The 20,423-nt window shown below is 37.3% G+C and overlaps 1 protein-coding gene across 2 annotated transcripts; it reads right to left on the bottom strand.

Annotated features, from left to right (window-relative positions):
• Positions 1-2,550: 2,550 nt before the first annotated feature.
• On the bottom strand, positions 2,551-17,935 carry LOC111870980. Of its 2 annotated transcripts, none has more exons than XM_023863678.2 (12): positions 17,753-17,935; positions 17,515-17,641; positions 15,472-15,616; positions 14,561-14,702; positions 13,694-13,790; positions 12,319-12,481; positions 10,201-10,435; positions 8,953-9,300; positions 7,788-7,912; positions 6,787-6,928; positions 5,849-6,070; positions 2,551-4,097 (listed from the first exon to the last, which is right to left on the bottom strand). In XM_023863678.2, the coding sequence occupies exons 1-12, from the start codon at positions 17,844-17,846 to the stop codon at positions 3,958-3,960; spliced, it is 1,980 nt and encodes a 659-aa protein (XP_023719446.1). In that variant the 5' UTR covers positions 17,847-17,935; the 3' UTR covers positions 2,551-3,957. The 2 variants fall into 2 exon arrangements, with proteins under 2 accessions (XP_023719446.1, XP_023719447.1); XM_023863679.2 differs by having other exon boundaries at positions 7,788-7,909.
• Between the last annotated feature and the right edge of the window lie 2,488 nt (positions 17,936-20,423).

Genomic DNA, 20,423 nt, shown 5'->3' with positions numbered 1-20,423 from the left:
AAACGTAGGAATACCAAGGTTCCTCTCCGCTCCAGAACTGTGACAGTCACCAATAATTATCCACAGTTACTTGTGTCTGTAATGTTTGACAAACTGTTACGAGTTAATGTTAGTAGGATTGATGATGTTAATAGTGTTTGGAGAGTTTGGAGTATTTAAATGCTATAGCAATTTGCTTTCGTTGTGAACACTGGTTGCACTTCTGTACCCAAAATTAATGGGTTTGTGGTCTGAGATTTTCTCGCTGGAGGCCTGTGTGTGTGTGTGTGTGTGTGTATATGCTGTGTATAATATGTACAGTTAACTTTAGTTGACCTTAACTTATGTTTGAAGAGGCATAGTTAGATCATTTGGTGTAATGTTATGCTGTTGGCATCACAATCACTCAAATTCACACTTTCACTATCTTCTTTTTCTTTTCCATCTTTCAGTTGCAATTCCTCAACTTCTGGACCTATATTATCTATTCCCTCTACTTGGCAATGTGCAATAATGTCTCCCTTGTCCTTAGTTGTGAAGGTCTGTATCAGGTTTATCATCTCTGTCACTCTTTGTTTCCCAGTTATATTAAGATGAATCCCATGCCTGGTATAACATGATCTGTCTAATTTAATGCCCACTATTTTCACATTACTCTCTAACTTCATTATTTTATGCATTTTCATATCAAAAACTTTTATTTCTTCATTAACGCACGAGAAATCCATTAAGTTATATCTGTGAGGAACTGTAATTAATATAAAATTCGTATTCCATGGGGCACGCGGTAGCATAGTTGGTTGAAGCACTATGCTACAAGCTGGAAGGTCGCGGGATTGAACCCCGATGAGGTCATTGGATTTTTTTCAATTTACCAATTCCGTCCAGCCGCACTATGGCCCTGGAGTCGATTCAGCGTCTAAGAGAAATGAGTAGCAGGAATATTCTTGAAATGTTCTTGGGGTTAAAGGGTGGCCAGTGCATAAGGCTGACAACCTTACCGCCATCTATGAGCCGATTGTCTAGAAAATGTGGGAGCCTCAACATCTCAACCATGTGGGCCTCCATGGCCTTTTACAGGGATACCTTTACTTTTACTTTATGTGCATTCCATATTAAAGTATGGGATAATATTCTGGGACAATTCCTTGTACAGCATAAGAATATTCAGGATACAAAAGAGGATAATCAGAATTACGACAAACTCAGTAAAGGGAGCCTCATGTCATAATTTGTTCAGAGAATTGGATATCCTCCCTTACAAGCACAGTATATTTTATCAGTCTCTATGTTCATCATAACAAATAGGGAATTATTTAAATTTAATACCAGATCTATTTGTGATCAGTATTACCCCCCCAAACTAACTTAACACTATTCCAAAAAGGAATATGTTATATGGGAATAAAGATTTTCAACCATCTGCTGACTAAAATTATGTCTGTGTTTAACAACATGAGTTTTAAATAAGTTGACAACATTCCTTTTATACCATTGAGGAATTTTTTTAATTGAAACATGACTACAAATAGGATTAAAACAATAAGATTTTATAATGAAGCCATGTATTACGATGATAGTGATATATTATATGTGGCCTGTTGTAGATGTATGTGCATGTTTTATGTTTTGTACATTAATGATTGTTATTGTGAAATGGATGTACAGTTGGATTTACGTTGCATGATCAATTATTTTATTATAGTCTTACCTTGCATAGTGAGTGATACATTATATGTGGCCTATCATAGACCCATATGTATGTCTTAAACTTTGTGATATCCAGTCTGATTTATATTGTATGATTAAATATCTGTTATAAACAATGATGGATTCTATATTGATATACATAGATCTCTGGAAGACACATTAAGTATGAAATATGATAATATCAGAACATAGTGAAGTTCTTTTCACTTTTCTTTGTATAATAATAATAATAGTATATAATACTCGATCATTGTTTTTATAAAATGGATGAGTTTCTCTCATGTGAGACAAACACCAATCAATTATAATAACATAATTCATGAATAATCGATTTTGGGAATCCCTGCTGTACAGTTTTCCTTTCTTTTTTCCAGCAACCAAGATAACACAGTCGGAGATGTACCTGAATGGGCTACTCTGGAGAGATTGCAGATACCAAGAAGCTGCACCAGGAAGGGAGAACAGATGTAGTGAGATGTTGCAGTGTAGAGTCTACAGTGAAACATTACACCAGTGCTATCACCAAATTCGCCAATATTATCTCAAAGGCCGCGCCATAGCTTAAGCGTTTAGTCGCTTGCTTCCCACCGCTGCGGTCTAGTCAAGTGGGATTTGTGATGGACAAAGTGGTGCTGGGGCAGGTTTTCCCTGAGTACTTCGGTTTCCCCTACCAATCCTCATTCCATCAAATTCTCCATAAGCATTATCACCAGTACAGGTACAATAAGACATATGGAAGCCGACGTGCCAAGGGGACCTAATATGGATTCCACGTCACACTACGTGAAATCTTAACTATTGTAATCTACTATAATCTATTGTAAACAATTGTAAGTATTGTAACTTTATTCTCTTATTGTAATCAGCCAATGTACAGTAACTGACTTGTCCTATATCATGTAACGATCTATAGAGACGAAATAAATAAATAGTTTATATATTGCAGGCAGGGATGGAATAAGCATGAGTACCATTCCGGTTGAGGAAAATTAGTGACCTTGCCAACCAAATTGTATTACACAGTAAGGGTTTACTGGTGAAGATCTCCAAAAACCTGTGTATGCAGCTAAGAGTACCTGTAGTTCTTAATACTGAAATATGTTTTAAATGCTGAGCCCTTGCCTACCATAATGAAATCCCATGTATAATTGGTTCATAAAATAACAGAACACCAAGAAGCCATTGGCAATAAAAGCAGCTTTAATAATTTCATTTATTTATGGTTTATTTAATGAAATTTACAGCTTGTGTTTTATAATGCTGAATAAAATTAATGAATAATAAATTGGAAAATGTATGGATGGAAGTGATTATGGCCTAATTTTAAGTACTGTTCTGGCATTTGCTTGGACTAAATACGGCCCTAATGATCTCTGAACAGTCAGTTTCTCAATCGAGATTTTAACCTGGGACCTCTCAAATATGAAACAGGAGTGCTAACCACTGAAGCATGCCGTTTGGTAAAAGCAATGTATCGCATGATCAGTTGTAAGTGTTACAGAGAAGGGTGCAAAATACTTAGTTAAAAGGAAGGAACTGATAGTGAACAAAATAAATTAAACGATTTGTCTGGAGAAGATTGTTGAGTTTGAGGTACTTATAACCCAGGTAAAAGGTACAGTTGTTCCTGATCTTAATTAGGTGTTTGGGGGAATGGACGTATTACTCCACACGTTCTTAATCTTAGCACTAGATGGAGGTGAGTGGTTAGCTTCGCACACCACCTGCTTTATTCTAGTTCCCTGTGGTAGGCTGGGTGGGTCCTAGAGCCAGTCTGCAATTTGCAGCAAAGAGGAAGTCGCTGTCTATGCTAGGAATCAGACCCTGCTCAACCAGTTTGTACCCTAATCACTATATTGACTGAGCTGCTCTGCCTCCTCTTTGGGACCAGGTAGGAGTCTTACAGAATATATGAGAAATGTACACACAAAAACAAAACTGCTAGTTTCTTTTATAATCATCATAAAACCCATTATAATCCAACTAATGCATACATGAAAGTATTATAATAAATTCTTAAACTTGAGAACATCATCTTAAATGGGGGGAGGGGGGGAGGGAAGCAGGAAGCAAGAAATCTTTTCCATAAACAATGAAAGACAGTTACATATCATCCCATCTTCCTCTCAGGTATTGTTCTAGCCCCCCTATAACCAACACCTGACCCCCATTCTGCCTATCAGATAAACATAATTCTATAGATCTGAATTCAAAATTGTAGGAGATTGCATAAAACTATTTAAACCCAGGGAAACATAACAGTAACACTTAAAACAACTGGAAGAAACTTCGAGATGGTGTCTTCTTATTGAAGTCAAATTGAAATGCTTCAGTTGGGTTTCCCCTATCAGCTCCCTGATTGGTGTGAGCTCCACCAGTGTTCGATGCACCAAAGTTAAAAGTAAACCCTGTAACATAACACATATACTCCTTACTGCACTACTTTAAGCCGATATATGATATAAATTCTGTCCTAATTGTAACAATTTATTGTAGGTATAGAGTGTAACAGGATGCTTAAATATAATACTTTAAGCCCATTACAATTTTTATTTTGGGCTGCCGGAATTATAATGTACTGCAGAAAAACAAGGGTATAGACATGTTACATACATCTTTGTCTAACTGGGACTCATACTCATGACACTGGTACAGTTACAAAAGAACTCCAACATTGAAAGACATCTTTAGGACACTGAATTGTGTAACAGAAGAAGTTACCACTACAGATACAAATGAATTCAACCTGTTGAATAGTGCATTGTCACTGGACCAGTGTTTGAGATTAGCTCTTTCTAACAGATCCAAGCGAGTATGTGCCTATTGATCTGATGACGTGAGGATGGAAACAGATTCAGTTTTCAAAACATATTCTTTAAAAATATTAGATGATAGACAAAGTCCAGAAATTGGGTAACCCCAAAAAACAAGTGTGGTCTCCTGGATGATGACTCAGTTTAGACCTACCAGACCAAACTACATGGTGCCTTGATCCAATTCTGCATTTAAGGTGGAGGAGGCATATACTTCTGAGGTGTTGTCAACTACCTGCCTTACTACACAGTGTCATAATCCAGAACACCATAATCGTAATTTTCTCCTCATGAGAACCTCAAATCAGATTTAGACAGAAAAATGAATGAATGTCTACAGACACTTAGTGTGTTATAGATATAAATGTACTGTTGTGAAGTTATTTACGTGATCTAGTGAGAGAAATCATTTTGTGTGTACGTGTATTTTTTTTATAAACTCATAAGGTTTAAAAAAAATGTTTCAAGTAAAAGTTGTAGATATTGTAGTGTATATATGCATTGCTGGGTAGAGATGTCGAAACAGACAATGAATACAGCTGTTGCTATGCAGTAGATGGATAAACAAACACCTGTTTCTAAGCAATGGCTCAGTAAACATGTTCCTGCAGAAATGATATCCAGTCTGTCGCTAGACAACTGCCCGTGACAGCAATGGGATGTTCAAGGCAGTGTTTTTTGTTATGTCTGCCCCTTGGTTATGTAATGACACCAGCCAAGCTTCAGTTGAAGCTGTCAGCATTTCACTTGAGTGAAGTGACATGAAGTAGTTGGCTGGTGAGTGAGAGTTCAGTTGAAAGTCAGCCGGTGTTTAGTGGCCGCCAGCCTGGGACTCATTTGAGTTGTCAGTTGACAAGAGGATCTGAGTGTGAGAAGTTGAAGCATCTCCCTTGGTAGAAGCTGTTTCCAGGAAACAGCTAGTGGAGACTAACAGACTGAGGGCGCTAGTCTGTGTGTCGGTGAACTGTAAAATATAGTTCTGAGTGGTGTATAAAAGTGGTTAATAAATCCAACATGCAATCCATACCCCGTCTGTAGTCATGTACCCCAAATATGTGACAGTATTAATGAGAACTACATTGTATATTATGTACAGTTTTTTTATGATGCAATCTGTGAAATTTTGTTAGAGCTTCATATTAGACTGATATGAAACAAAATTAAAGTTGCCTAGCAAGTTTTAGTGTAATAGATCTCCGGTACTAAATTTTTCTCAGAAGCCAGTCAGTCATTCAGAAAGATCAACATTTAAATACAATTCACATTATGTACTGTATACAAATGATTCAGGTCTCTGTCTCCACACATTCTTCAAAACTTTATGTACAGAAATATGATGGGCTTACCAGTGTTGCTTTTTTGGTTGCTACGAGCCCCAAACAGGACGTCATTTGCTGTTTGAAAGCTGGATGAAATAACAAACGGGGGGGATTTTGGAGAAACTGTTCCATCAGGACTGGTCATCAGGAAGTCTCCTTGTGGTGATAAAGCACAGCATTCATCCTCAGGGCTTGCAATGCAGCAAAAATGATCATGATGTTGGTCTGCTTCTGATGTTTGATCAGTCCCTGAAGAGATGCATAAACATATTTTTTTATTTTGTTATTGCTAGTGGGGTGGGACTAAGTCCCTTGTAGTGTGGCCACTTCTGGCCTATTGTACCAGCCCCAGATGATAGGTGAGGGTGATTGTGGAGCAATTTGTGGAATGAAGATTGGCAGGGGAAACCGAAGTACTCGGAGAAAACCTGCCCCAGCGCCACTTTGTCCACCACAAATCCCACTTGACCAGACCCGGGATCGAACCTGGGCCGCCGCTGTGGGAAGCCAGCAACTAACCGCTTGAGCTGTGGCGCGGCCTACTTTTTGCTTACTAACAATGGTGTATGATCTGTCCTATCTATATTGGGACACTACACTACAAGCTGGGAGGTCACGGGTTCAATTCCCAATGAGGTCATTGTATTTTTTCACTTGGCCTAATCCTTCCAGCTGCACTGTTGCCTTAGGGTTGACTCAGCTTCTATCAAAAATGAGTATCAAGAGTCTTCCTGGGGGGTAAAGGTTGGCTGACAACCTCACTGCCATCTGTGAGCAGATTGTCTAGAAAATATGGGAGCCATGATGTCTAACAACCCTATGGGCCTTCATGGCCTGTTACAAGGATAGCTTTACCTTTTACTGTACAAAACTAGAAAAACTTGTTTACTGAAAATGTTCAAACTAGATGCTGAACATTTTTAATAACATCTCACTTATTTAAAATTGCTCTCAGCTAGACGTACCTTGCAAATTTTCACCTGTAATGGGTGAGCGGTAACATTCCTTATCAGCAGTCATGTCTATCTCATTATCATCTTCAGTGGTTGTTGTTGGCTCTGCCTGAGAAGTTGTTGAACCACTTTCAACAGTGTTCATAGTATATGCCTAAGAACATTAATCATAACCATTACTGCCAGTCAGATTCTCAGATAGGACCTCAAATTAGGCTATATCTGCTTCCTTCGATATCTTATCAAATTCTTCATTAACTACTCATCCTTCTCTTCAACACTATATAGTTTGAGCTACTGAAAGCATTGTTAAATAACCATAAATAAATTAGTAAATGCAGAGGAATCCTCAGTGGTGAGTTTCCATCTTCTAACATTTTGCTCATTTTAGTGTTAAAATCCACTTCTCCCAAAAGAAGCCTTAAATGTCGGTCTCAACGTAGATTGATCTGGCTCAGGATAGGGTTAAGTCGTGGGCTTCTGTAAACGTAATAATGAACCCTCAGGTATTTTAAAACTATGGAATTTCTTGATCAGCAAACTGTTTATTAACTACTCACAGTATATTCTATACCATGGAGTTAAGTACATTCGTTGATGAAATGCATTGAATTTTCACCTAAAATCTGACTAACAACAAGTGCAATGTCTTTCGTTCACACTGTGACATCCATATCCCTGAGCCATTTCAGACAGGAAATACTGGTGCAACATTTAAACAATAAGAAAAGAACTGTTGTCAATACAAACTGTGCTTTCAGTTGCTTGACCAGACTTGTTGCCAGCACAAGAGATACTAAACCCATCAAAAAACTTACTGTGTGTCTGGAGGAAGCTTGGAACAGACTTCATTTCATCTCTACGAAGAGCAGAGTGAAACATAACGCAACAGTTATTATTGTCTCGCCTGGGATAGGACTGAGGTCATGGTAACAGATTTTTTTTGCTGATGGTTTATTGGCATTACATTTCACTCTGCCTTTGCATAGAAACCAGAGTTCTGAGGTGCTTACCTGAGGAGCTGACACTTGTTGTTCGACAGTGTGTACAGGTGATTCTTGATAATCTCCACGAGGGCCCACTGTGGGCCCTGCATCTGTTGTCTGAACATTGAGCTCTAGTATATTCCCACCTGCTGCTGAAATGAAAAAATCTGAAAGATGTTTACTGACCTTCACATAATTCTGAATATGCTCCTGGAACATCAGTTTGTATCAGAAATGTATAGGACCATCTTCACAAGTAAAGGGCGTCACAATTCTAATTTTGTGGAGTTGTGATTGATATGTCATGTTCACTGATACTGACTGAAGTTGCCGTGGTTGTCTTCTCTGTCTCTCTCTTTGTACTCAAAAAAGATATTAAGTTTCACAAAAACTACATCAGTTGCAGATTTTTGTGAATGTGGGTGAGAATCTTTAGGTCATGTGAAAGCAGGACCTTACTTTAGCAGAAGAATATCAGTAAGGTAAATGTAGGGGAAGCAGAATAGACCACTGTAGGTCGCAGTGCAAGGGCCAAGGAGGCCTACCCATCATACATTCAAGGTAAATGTAACATTATCCCTGTGCCTTATTAGTTAAACACCACGCAATGAAGATACAGCTCTACCATTTTTGACCTTGGCACTACATGGAGATAAGGAGTCAGTTTCACGCACTGGTGGCTTTACCTATAGAGAAAGAGTCTCCAGTACCAATTGAATAGGAGGCTGGGTGGGCCCCAGAGCCAGTCTGCATGCTGTGGAGTTGAGAAAAATCACTTACAACTGCCAAGAATCGGACCACAGCCATCCAGTACATTGCTATACCATCTGAGCTGTCTTAACTCCTATATACAATTGCAAACTACTACTAATTAACAGAGAAGTCCATAAACATGAAGGTTTCACTACAACTAATAACTGAGTTATACCTTTCAACATACTTTAGTTTTCTGTAGATTAAAATGGATATAAATGGAAAGATAAGTAGTGGGAATGTAGAAGTTTACTTAAAACATGTCAAAGAAGTTATCTTACAAACAGTTTTATTGCCAGTAGAGCAGCATGACTTCTGAAAACCTTTGAATTTAAAATAAATAAATCATTAATCAGTGCATTCTACCATCAGTTACAAAAATTAATGTTCACATTGTCTCCAATTCCTGACATTTTATGCATCCTCATGACATACTCACCTCTGATGCCTACAGCTTCAGTAGCATGTGCTACAGTTTGCTGTGTAGAAGAAGCAGGAGATGTTTCTATTGGAAAAGGATCTGCCTGTCTTGAATGCTGCTGAGCAGTCTGACCTTCAGTGGATGTAAATGTTGGTGTCTGATCCATAGCTTCTTCAGGGGACCACTGGGACTGTCCAGACTTTTGTTCCGGCTGAACTGTGGCAACAGCTGGAATGCCTTCAAATGCTGGCAGTGAGGACTGACAAGGGTGTATCTCAGTATTGTTCTCATCCATAGCTGTAGAATCAGTTACAGCTTGCAGTTCTTCCTGTTTATCTTTCTCTGTATCTTCAGCTGTAGAAGAATCTGCCAGGAAAAAGTCAGATACAAGTTTTTGACAAGAACAGTAATAGGGATTCTTTGAGAACATCACAAATAAAAATATTGCATTCGGCATTATGGGCAGCCAGGTTATGGAACTTCACTCTTATACAACACAACAATAAAACGAACATTTAATTCAGCCTTATAGAAATTTGGGATAAATACTGAAACTTTTTAAACACAACTTGCAAAATAGCAACAAATTCAACTAAAACTATTTTTTTTTTTGTCAAATAATTATTTGTCACATAATTCGGATTGCATATGCATGTGCATCAGTGACATGGCAGGAAATGTAGTTGCAATTGGCCAGAATATGCAGGTTTGTCAGTGGTGTATGAAGACATATTGCATCATGGTTGCTATTACCAGGTTATTTCAAATTGTACAGTTCATTATATTCGTATAACTAGAAATCGTGTCTTTATTACAGCAGTAAAACAAAAAAAAAATCTATAGGAATGCATCTCTTCTTACAATGTGGGAATCAATGGAAAAATAGGATTCACATCATACTGTTTCATGGTATGGATATACTTTCAAGAGCACATTCCTCCCATGATGCTATGACATGCTGCAGTTATAGTTAGCGCCTCATAACTTTAGCTGCGTGGAAAGGTAAATGCTGTTGTGGAGCACACGAAGCTGTACCCTTGCTGTGGTGACGTTCAGAGCTACTCTCCAAGAAGAAAACATTGCCTATGGAGACCAGGAGTAGTACTATGAGTATATACCTGACCACACTCGAAAACGCTACATTCCAAACTGGTAGTACCAGTACGATGACAAGACCGCTCCCCCAGCCCCACGAGATATGGTATGACCCCTCTACCATGGCTAGAGTTCCGAGGAACTAACAGTATATCATATGAAAATACAGACCTTGGTTCACTGCCATGGGTGTTGCTAGTGAAGGATTAGTCTCCTCACAGCTGTTCTGTTTTCCAGTTTGTAATCCACTCCTTGGATTTGAAGTGCTTCTCATATCTCTTGCCATTATATGAGAAACGTTGTGACTTGCAACAGGAGGGTCTGTAACAGCTGCAGATGTCATGGTGTTTCTGGACTTCTGATCATGACATGGAATCTTTCTTGGGGGAGAATACCATGGTGGAAGCTGAAATTTTGCAGTATAAAGAGTAGAATGATTACAAGAATCAAAACTTATTAATTAAATTGAATTGATTGCCTGTATTAGGGTTTATGGAACTGACTAGACAAAGGAGTTAGAAAACATATGGAAGAGCTGTTTTTCTTAATAATGATATCCACTGTCTTGTAATATCATGACCGCTACTTAGGATCATATTGTAGTCTTCTGGGTTGTGACGCCATGTAGCCTTGTATGTGGATATTGATATTCTGGGGGAAAACACCACCTACATCTTCAGGGTTGAAGTATGCCGATCCAGGAATTGCATCAGTTATATATGAGTTACATGCAAGGATACTGTGGCATACAGACCCACTGCTAGGCAACAACCATGAAATGAGGAACTATAAAACGACCATTGCTAAGTAATGGCTTCGCAAACAAGAATGTTTCGAACGCAACAATTACATTGCAACAGGGGAACAGTGTTTTCCATGTGGTCTGTGCTGAGTATAAGGATGGCCTGTTAGTGAGTTCACTAAAGAACTGCTGGTTCTTAGTTGTTGTGACTATTGCTGTTAGAAGCTGGTAGCTGATGCCAGAGACAGTTTGGGAACCCAGAGGAAGGGGTTCGTCTGCTGTTGCAAGCCACTACCAAGCAACGACTAGTGAAGACATGACTGCAAACACTAGTGTGTGTGTGTGCAACAGTGAACTGTAAAGTGCAGTCATGCAGTCATCACATATGGATCATATGAAAAAACTGGTAAACAGCCTGTATAAGGGGCACACTGGTTTATTGTTGTTATATGCTGGCAGAGCTGTGATCACACACATTAGAAAAGAGCTCAGAAAACTGAGTATGTGGTGTAACTGGTAGGGGGGCATAAGAAATCTTAGCAGCTGACATGCTCGCAAATTCACCACCACCATGGAAACCACTCAAGGATATCAATTAGTTTCATGTTTAATCCTTTTCAGGAAGGATATGGTTTCTGTGGCTGAAGATTCCCCACTGCTGTGTAATAATATTAAATATTTTGGACCAGTCAGGGCAGTTTAGTGATAACACATTTAATTTCAAGTAGGTAACGAACCTACCTAGATTGGAGGGCCGTGCCATAGCTCAAGAGGTCAGTAGCTGGCTTCTCACCGTGGCGGCCCAGGTTCGATCCTGGGTCTGGTCAAGTGAGATTTGTGGTGGACAAAGTGGCGCCGGGGCACATTTTCTCCGAGTACTTCGGTTTCCCCTGCCAATCTTCATTCCACCGATTGCTCCACAATCACCCTCACCTGTCATCTGGGGCTGGTACAATAGGCCAGAAGTGGCCGCAGTACAAGGGACTTACTCCCACCCCACTAGCAATAAAAGAAATACCTAGATTGGATCGACAAAATTTTACAATTGAAAAAATTATCCTGACAAGAGATATTATTGGCTTTCCATGGTCTGCAAGGAAAATTCCTATAGCATCCTTCAAGCAGACCACTTATGTTGTCATTACATTTCTTTCAATGCTAAGTATACTTGGCAGCTGATAAAGTGTTCTTAACAAACATATGAAATACGAACCTTGAATTTTTTTGGTTACAACTAACTTCACAAACTCTTATAGCACAAGAAAATATTCACTGTACTTGTAAGGTGTATAAATCAAGAACAGATGAAAATGTTTTATCAATATACGAGATTTTAGATTCTCATGGTGGTTATTATAACTACTGTGACAATGTTTGGTTTGGTAGAGAGACACAAGGTTTCAGGGAAACCTATTGCCTCTATCATCTACCCTGAAAATTCAGACTGCAGGTTCCTCAGAATTGTTGGTATGTATCTGCTAAATTACATGGCATTACACCCCAAAGCCAAAATAATCCTTATTTTATCAATATATTTGAGAGATCACCTTTAACTGAGGAATGCTAAAACATGGGATGTCTATGACGAAGTTTGAAGGAGGAGTAGACAGAATATCCCGAGTGAGGTACCTTTCAGTTCGATCTTTGTCTTTGAGGTTCATCAACCTCAGCTTCTCAATATTCTTTGCTTCAACCTCATCCCTCAGCCTCCTGCAATGAACCACATACAAGGTCAAAGTCAGATTTTTGTGTTTTAAGGCATAAAAATTTGCTTGATTTCATCACATGGTGCCAGCATTATTTTCCTCTTTAATGCATTCCTTGTACAGTAAACTGGCAGTTACTTGGTATTCAGGCATCCAGAATTCTCATTCAACTAGCAAAAATTACAAAGAAAATTCACCATTTTTATAAAGTTATTTCAGAAACAGAGTTGCAATGCACATGTTTCCACAGAATATGATAGTTCTTCCAGTTGATGCTAGCAGTTCTGACAATCGTCCTTCCTCACGCAGGTGCCGTTACAATCATGGTGGTCCATGATTACAGTAGCGGCTAGTTGAATTTGTGATTGCGTTACAGTATATTTAAAATTTTTAACCTATTGATCCATTATCCCTATGCAAGAATTGTGGTTTGTTTTTAACTTTTCTGGTATGTCTGCTTGGCAATAATGACAAGAGCACCCACAGACTAGGGTTCCAATCCTTCCCACTGGTAGAGCAATAAAGATAATGGCCAATGGAGGGAACCTCTAACTCATCATGGATTTCACGACATTCATACAGCCTACATTTAGCCAGAGGTGTGTGTGGTGAAACACACTGGATATACCCAATCTTGGACCCAGTACCTTTGAAACTGAGTATGGCTCCTTATTCATTAATCAACAGGTCCAACAAAAGTAGAAACTCCAACATAATTACAGAAATACGTAATATATGACTTTGTAAAATATCCTTTACCTGTTTCAGATTCAAGTAATCAGGAGTAAATAAATATTTGTGTCCTGATGGTTTTCTGAACAATGATAGCATAGAAATACCATAAAGTTATATATATATATATTCAATCCTGTCTACAGTCACTCATACACGGGACACTACTTATGTAAGATAAAATGCAAGCATTAACCTGGACTGACTGTAAACATTTTATGGTAACTGGATAACATCTACTGAAGAAAAGAAACTATTTCAAACTAGTTAGAACATTGTGGCCTGTCTTTTCACTGAGAGTGCATGTTCACTTTATTGGCAGCTGCTGTCATTGGCATTGAATGTGCTAAGGGTTCTCAAAAGTGTTTGTATTAAACTACCCTCATAGAAACTCCCATTCCTTCTGTTAGCATTATGGCACTCTGCAATTCTCCACACCACACGGGCACCTTTGTGTGTTTATGTTCACTTCTTGCCACCGTACCTGATTTCCTGGATCATTGCAGCATTCCTCTTTGAGAAGGTTTCTCTGTCTTTGTATGCTTCTGCTAGTTTCACAATTTGTAGCTTCTTCCTCTGTTCTGTACATATCATAAAATCTGTGTTTTATTTTCAGTTATTATATGAAAAGAAATTAGGATAACATTAAAATTAGAAGGCATATTTCCTGCAGCAAAGACACAGATACTCTACATAACAAAAGTAAGGTATGCCTTGATGGGAAAGTTAAATGTTACGGATGAAATACACAGTGCTGTTTCCCAGTAGTGAATCTTGCTGCAGAAGTCAGATCATGAAGAACTTCAACTGCATGACCTGGCAGTAACAAAACAGTTTCTCCCAAAGTACAGGGAGCTGTAGTCAAGCAGCAAATCTACCCACTTTCCTGGTCTAATGCATACAGCAGTGTGAAGTTCTGTAGTGAAAGTTTTTTGGTGGTGGGATTGTTATTTAATGCTGCTCTCAGTATCAAGACTACATGGCAATAATGAATAAGGACTGGCTGATGTAATGGGAATTCTCCTCTCCATTTTACTACATGGCAATAATGAATATGGACTGGCTGATGTAATGGGAATTCTCCTCTCCATTTTAATGGTCTCATGACACATGTCTAGCCAGACCATAGCATTAGTCACTTCTCTTTTCTGTAGCCTCTAAGTCCGTTTGTACTGGTAAGTAGTGCTTGCTTTCTCTAAATCCAATTTCTAAATCACTTTAAACTGTAGTCAGATTTTAACAAATGTTTCTACGCCTTGATCACAGGTCTAGAAACAAAGACACTGTATACATATTCAGTTTTTGGGCACTTCCAAATTTGGAGAAAAAGTCAATAACAAAAAATTCATACCTCGCACTTGTTCCAAAAGCCGACATTTCTGTTTTATTTCTGCTATCTGCACTTTGAATTGCATCAGCTGAATATGCTTCGTCTTGTACTCTAGCTGAAGTTTTTTTCTTTCACGGGAAAAAGGAAGTTTACTGTAGATTTCCTGCAGGATGGAATAAATTCAAATAAAAGAAAACACCTCATAGTCATGGTGGAAATATTCCATAGTATCTCATACTAAGGTTCAGAAATGCTGAAATATTTGACCATCAGATTAATGAAATATTATTACAGAAAATATCAAATGTGCTTTTTACACATTTATTTCAAATCTTTGAATTTATTTTCACTTGTATTAATACAGTCTAATGTCTCGTGTTTCCTCTAAGTATTGTAACATATGGCAGACAGAGGCACAGATGGGAGATTAATGTTAAAAGAGACTTTACAGAAATTGGTGTAAGGGTGTGGACCAGATTCAACTGGCTCTGGACAGAATCCAATGGCAGACTTTTGTAAACAACATTAGAAGTTCAGGATTTCATTATAGTACGAATTTCTTGAGCAGCAGGACAATTATCTACTTTTCAAATTAGATCCTGTACCATGAATTAAATTATTCCATTTATTCACTTATTTATTTGATGCCAAGAAAAATTAAATATATTGTGACATGTTCACGTTTATATTAAGTGAGATGCATAGACATAATTTATAAAGTAAAAATCTTACCATATATATTGCCTAATACAATTATGTTTCACAAAAAAAAAAAAACTGGCATATCCCCTTTCATACCTACAATCCATGCATCAATTGGTGAGGTTAGGGAAAGATAAAATTGTCCACACTATGAAGAGGAATGGGGGAGTGGAGGTACAGGTGCACACATTCCTAACCTCTGCACTAGACCAACTGGTGAGGTTATGTACCTTATAACGTTCCCAGGTTGCTTCATATTTGGATATGATAAAGTCGTGGTTCTTCTTCTGTTCTGCAGTTCTGTTTTGTTCCACCTCCAGTTCTTTAAGAAGGCTGCTTTTATGTTCCTTCAATAAGAGCTGTGTATTTCTTCCACTGAAATGGAAATTTAATAAAACTTGAGGCACATACATACATAGCTTCACAGATCCGTTGCCCGTATTGGGCCAGAAATATATGAAATATATATGGATCCAATTATTACACAAATTCTGTATTTCAAACAACAAATAACAGGAAGAAGGAAACCAATAAATAGAACAAAACTAAAGTAAGTGAGGATTGAATTAAATCCCATATAATAGTTTAAACCAATGAAGACACAATTACAAAAAAGTCTGTCTACCAATAGCATCTTTAACTGTTGCAGTAAGATTAAAATTTACCCTCTAATTTGCTATGTAGCTTTACACTCATATGAATTCTTTGGTGTTTTGTGTAAGGTTTTCAACTGACTCTATGGTGCACAACTTTCTAGAAATTTGACAATTACTGAACTGCTTAAGAAGTTTTTTTTTTTTTTTAAATCTGTCGTTTCATCATTGCATTAAGAAAAATCCATCAAGTTCAATTTGGTCCACCCCTTTACACTCTACTTATTTAAGGCTGTCTTTTATAAATTAACATATAAAATTGATATTTTTGGTGGTTCTTTGAATAGGTGTAAAACTTGGTCTTCCATATTAAAGGAAGAACACAGATTGAAGATTTTTGAGAATAAGGTGCTCAAGAGAATCATTTATTTCAGTCTCTCTTAAGGCCAAATATTCTCCACAGCATTATGCTCTCAAAAACCTTCAGTCTATGTAATAGGCTGGAGAAAACTGCAGAATGTTCATAATTTGTACTTTTCACCAAGTATTATTAGGGTTATCAAATCAGTCAAAATGAGGTGAGTGAGGCATATGGAATATGTGGGGGAGTTGAGAAATGCATAAAAAATTTTAGCCATAAACAATGAAGCGAACAGACTACTAAGGAGATGAAGACATAGATATGAGAATAATAATGAAACATATCTTAAAGAAATAGGTTGTGAGAATATGGACTGGATTCATGTAACACAGGATGTGGTCCAATATTGGGTTCTTTGTGACCATGATAATGAAACTTCAGGTTACATAAGGGGAGGGGGAGTTCATTGACCAGCTGAATGAATATCAGGTTCTTATGGACTCACTTAGTCCTTTATCCTCCCATCAATATATTTACATATATGCCTCCAAACCAGTTTCTTTCCTTCAGGTTTTCCAGCTAAAATTTTGTATACAATGTTTTACACTTGCATTAGTTATGTAGTGTCAAAAGAATATTTATAAGATGTGGCATGATGTGTAAGAAGTTATGGCTATTTAAGGTATTATCCAAGCATTTTCTTGTATGCACTGAGAAAATGCATGATGAAACTCAGTTAGAATGAGTATGAGTATGAGGAGTGAGCCATAAAACTGGCCCTTGCATTGCAACCTTCAATGATCTATTGTGCTTAAACTCAGTTAGGATAGTCATTACACAGGAGAAATTTTAAACATGTTATGATAAAATAAAACTATTAACTGCGGTAGGAAGCAGTCCACCATCATGAAGGACACAATTAGTGGCTGTCTTATAATCAAGTAACATAACTCTGGCTTCTGAGACAAGGGTAACCATGTGCTATGGATCACAGGCAGGATGGAACCTGCCAGAGGATTCAAGCTGGAACATATGGACATATCCAGGTGAGCATGTCAAAATTCTGACATGTCTGCAACCAGACTAGTGTGTCCTCTACGTGGTACTATGAAGGAATTTAATATCTTTATGAGTTTTCTGCTGAGAACTTTGTGCCCACATATAGTCTGGAAGAAACAGTGAAAGCCACTCATCTGTTGTCAAAAAAGCAAAATCATTTCATCTATTTGCTGTAAATTTTAAATTTCATACAGCCAGCAGGAAAATCTTTTATATAGGTGTCCCAAAAAAATTACAGAAAAATGTGCAGATATTTGTACCTCTCAATACTATCATCAATCAAAACTTCCTTGCTAATCTTTTCTTTCTTGAGATCTTCCAGGTAAATAATGCCATTTTTAACAACATCATATTCATTATTCAATGTCTTGAGGTACTCCTTTTCATCTGGAATATATAATATTGTGCATTTTACATGTATAATTTAAGATAACATAATACAGACTGTTATATTTTACATGAATTCACTGATGAACATAATATTTTAATGTTACATACTTTTAAGATACTCGTTTTCCACAAGAATAGACCTGTAAATAGAATTAATATCTGTTAACGTTTGGGAAAGTGGAAATTCCTCGTTTCCTGACATTATTAGGAAGTAAGGTACAGTTATACTACAATAAGCAATATTTGGCCGTTACTTGTAATTTGAAACTAAAGCGCCATTCATCAGGGCTGTTAACGTGACAAAACGAGAGTAGGGTGCGATAAGTTGAATATTCAAGAAATTTTTCCAAAAGCGTATAACTGTAGATACTGTCGATAATGATCGATAATGACCGCTTACAATCGAAATGTTGTCGACAAGTGGTGCTCGCTCGGTGGATATAGTTTGCTTGCAGACTAAAACCACGTAGTTTATTTGTTTGTTCTTTTTTTTTTTATTCTGACTTAGGAGTCACATTACACCCATTTGACCGTTTTGTTTTTCTTTACTCGTCTTTCGGTTACGAAATATTCTTTAAGCATATACGCATGCGGTGGTGAGAGGATAATTGGCTGTCTTGTCGTTTCATTGAGTAATGTCTTAGGGAAAGGCGTTTGAAGCGGTAAATGACTGGCTAAACGTTGGAAAATGATCGACCTCGGGAAAATTGTGTGGTTTCATTACTTTTCTACACATCAATATGACTCTCAGGCTTAAGTTATTAAGAAGAAGTCAGAATTAAGTAATAGTTTTGTGAACAATACTGGTATGTCTTGAAGTGTTAGTAAACACAGTAACTTTGAAAAGTACCATAAACTGGGATGTAGCGCCGTGTGGTCTGGTAGAAGGCTATCTAGCAGAGAAAACATAAGTTATAGTAACTGCCAGGATAACCTCAAATCTAACGTAATATTGTTTTCGTGTGTTTTGTGCCTCTCCCACTTTTTTATTCTTGAGACCTTGCACTTTGTCTTCAACTGTCCTCTGTGTCTAGTTCTGCTCCCTGTCATACTTAATATCAGAATTTCGACATGGGCAAGGCCTGGGGGACAGCACAGCTTAACCAGGCACCTTCTCTGGAGTACCATACTTTTAGGGATAGCACAGTTTAAAAGCTTTTCTTTTGTAGCAGTTTATTTTGTTGCTAAATAAAGATTAAACCCAGTTGCTCATTTGTCCATGTTGTAACCATCTAAACATGTTACAGAATAATATATCTAATTTATGATATTAATGACGATTTTTGCCAAGTTATGGGAATTTTGTGTCATTATGGAGAAATTTTGGGAAATTGAGTAGTTTTTGACTGGAAAGTTGAATTGGATTTTTTTAGGCTGGAGAGGCATTTAGTCTTGAGTGGGTACTGGATATGTTGGTGTGTTTTCCATAATTTTGCTTTCTCTACACATTATTTGAAGCTGTGAATACCTGAGATAAATCGTTAATTATCCTTAGAGAAGTCAGCCTATTAAGGAACAATTTTTGCAGCAGTAACTTGCTTATTCCAAGACGAGCCAGTTTATAATGTCATAATCTAAATGAACCATAGGAGCTAGAGTATACTGCACTGTACTGCACTTAAAACTACCAGGCTGCTGGCCATCTTACACCAACCTCCTACTTTTCTGATTCCAACTCAACTCTAGACCTGCCCTCCCTATAATACCTCAGCACAGACTACGTAAAAAAAAAAACAAGGTCCTGTTTCTGTTCAATTGTTTCTTATTAGGAATCTGTTGCCTAGCAGCAGGCATTTTTATAGAGTCATTATTTAGCAACAAGTCTGCATGCTGCAATATTAATTTTATAAAAAAGTGCCTTTTATATACCAACTGATGTGACGATACAATATGCCATTAAATAACACTGTCTTCAAATTGTTTATAAACAAAATCATTTTTATTTTATCAGATTCAAGCTGTATTTTATAAAACTGCCAGTATGTGCTTCGTTAAATTTTATTTATTTTTATACGTCTCTTTACAAACTCAACAAGTTACAGTAAATATTACATTATAAAATAAGTTACCTTTGAGATCAATCTGCAATGAAAATATATCAGAATAAATTAATTATACCTATAATAATGTAAATGCATTGCAGTAGTATTAAAATGTTGAGAAAATGTCTTATAAATTAAAGCATAGGGCATAAAATAGATGGAGTATGTATAGAGAGACATAGTTACATGCCCAAGAATTTCAAAATGCTGATATATAGTTAAAAATCTATTTGAATTGAAAGTTGTACATACATATCTGAAATAACAACACAATGGAACAAAGAAAGGCCTTTTACATACTACTCACTAGCACAGAATATATGAACGTACAACAACAGAACCACAATGAAAGTAATCAATGGTGCTCAGTGCTGTGGTTCGGCAAAATGAGAACAGTATGAAATACGGACAATTCAGTTGATATAAAACCAAAACTGTATTACAACAGGGACTTAAAGTTTCTCATATCATTACAGAGTTTGTTTTTCTACAGTAATATACATACATGCACGACTGTTGTTTTCCACTGTTACAAATTTAACAGTGTTAAAGTCAGATATGGACACAAGCCATAAGAACACGCTTCTTTTCTAGCAGTTAGTAAAACAAAATCTATATCTGAAAATACCAGAAATTCATTGATGAACCTGGCATATTTATGTGAGTCCTTTTCCCTCATAGTTTTATATTTACATGTCCAATACTTAATTCATGTCTGTAAGAGTCAAAGTTTCCCT

The sequence above is a fragment of the Cryptotermes secundus genome, unplaced genomic scaffold (genome assembly GCF_002891405.2).
Source record: "Cryptotermes secundus unplaced genomic scaffold, Csec_1.0 scaffold1044, whole genome shotgun sequence".
In the NCBI taxonomy this organism is placed as follows: domain Eukaryota; kingdom Metazoa; phylum Arthropoda; class Insecta; order Blattodea; family Kalotermitidae; genus Cryptotermes; species Cryptotermes secundus.
The sequence above is the reverse complement of the archived record's forward strand: the minus strand, read 5'-3'. Positions and strand labels throughout refer to the sequence as shown.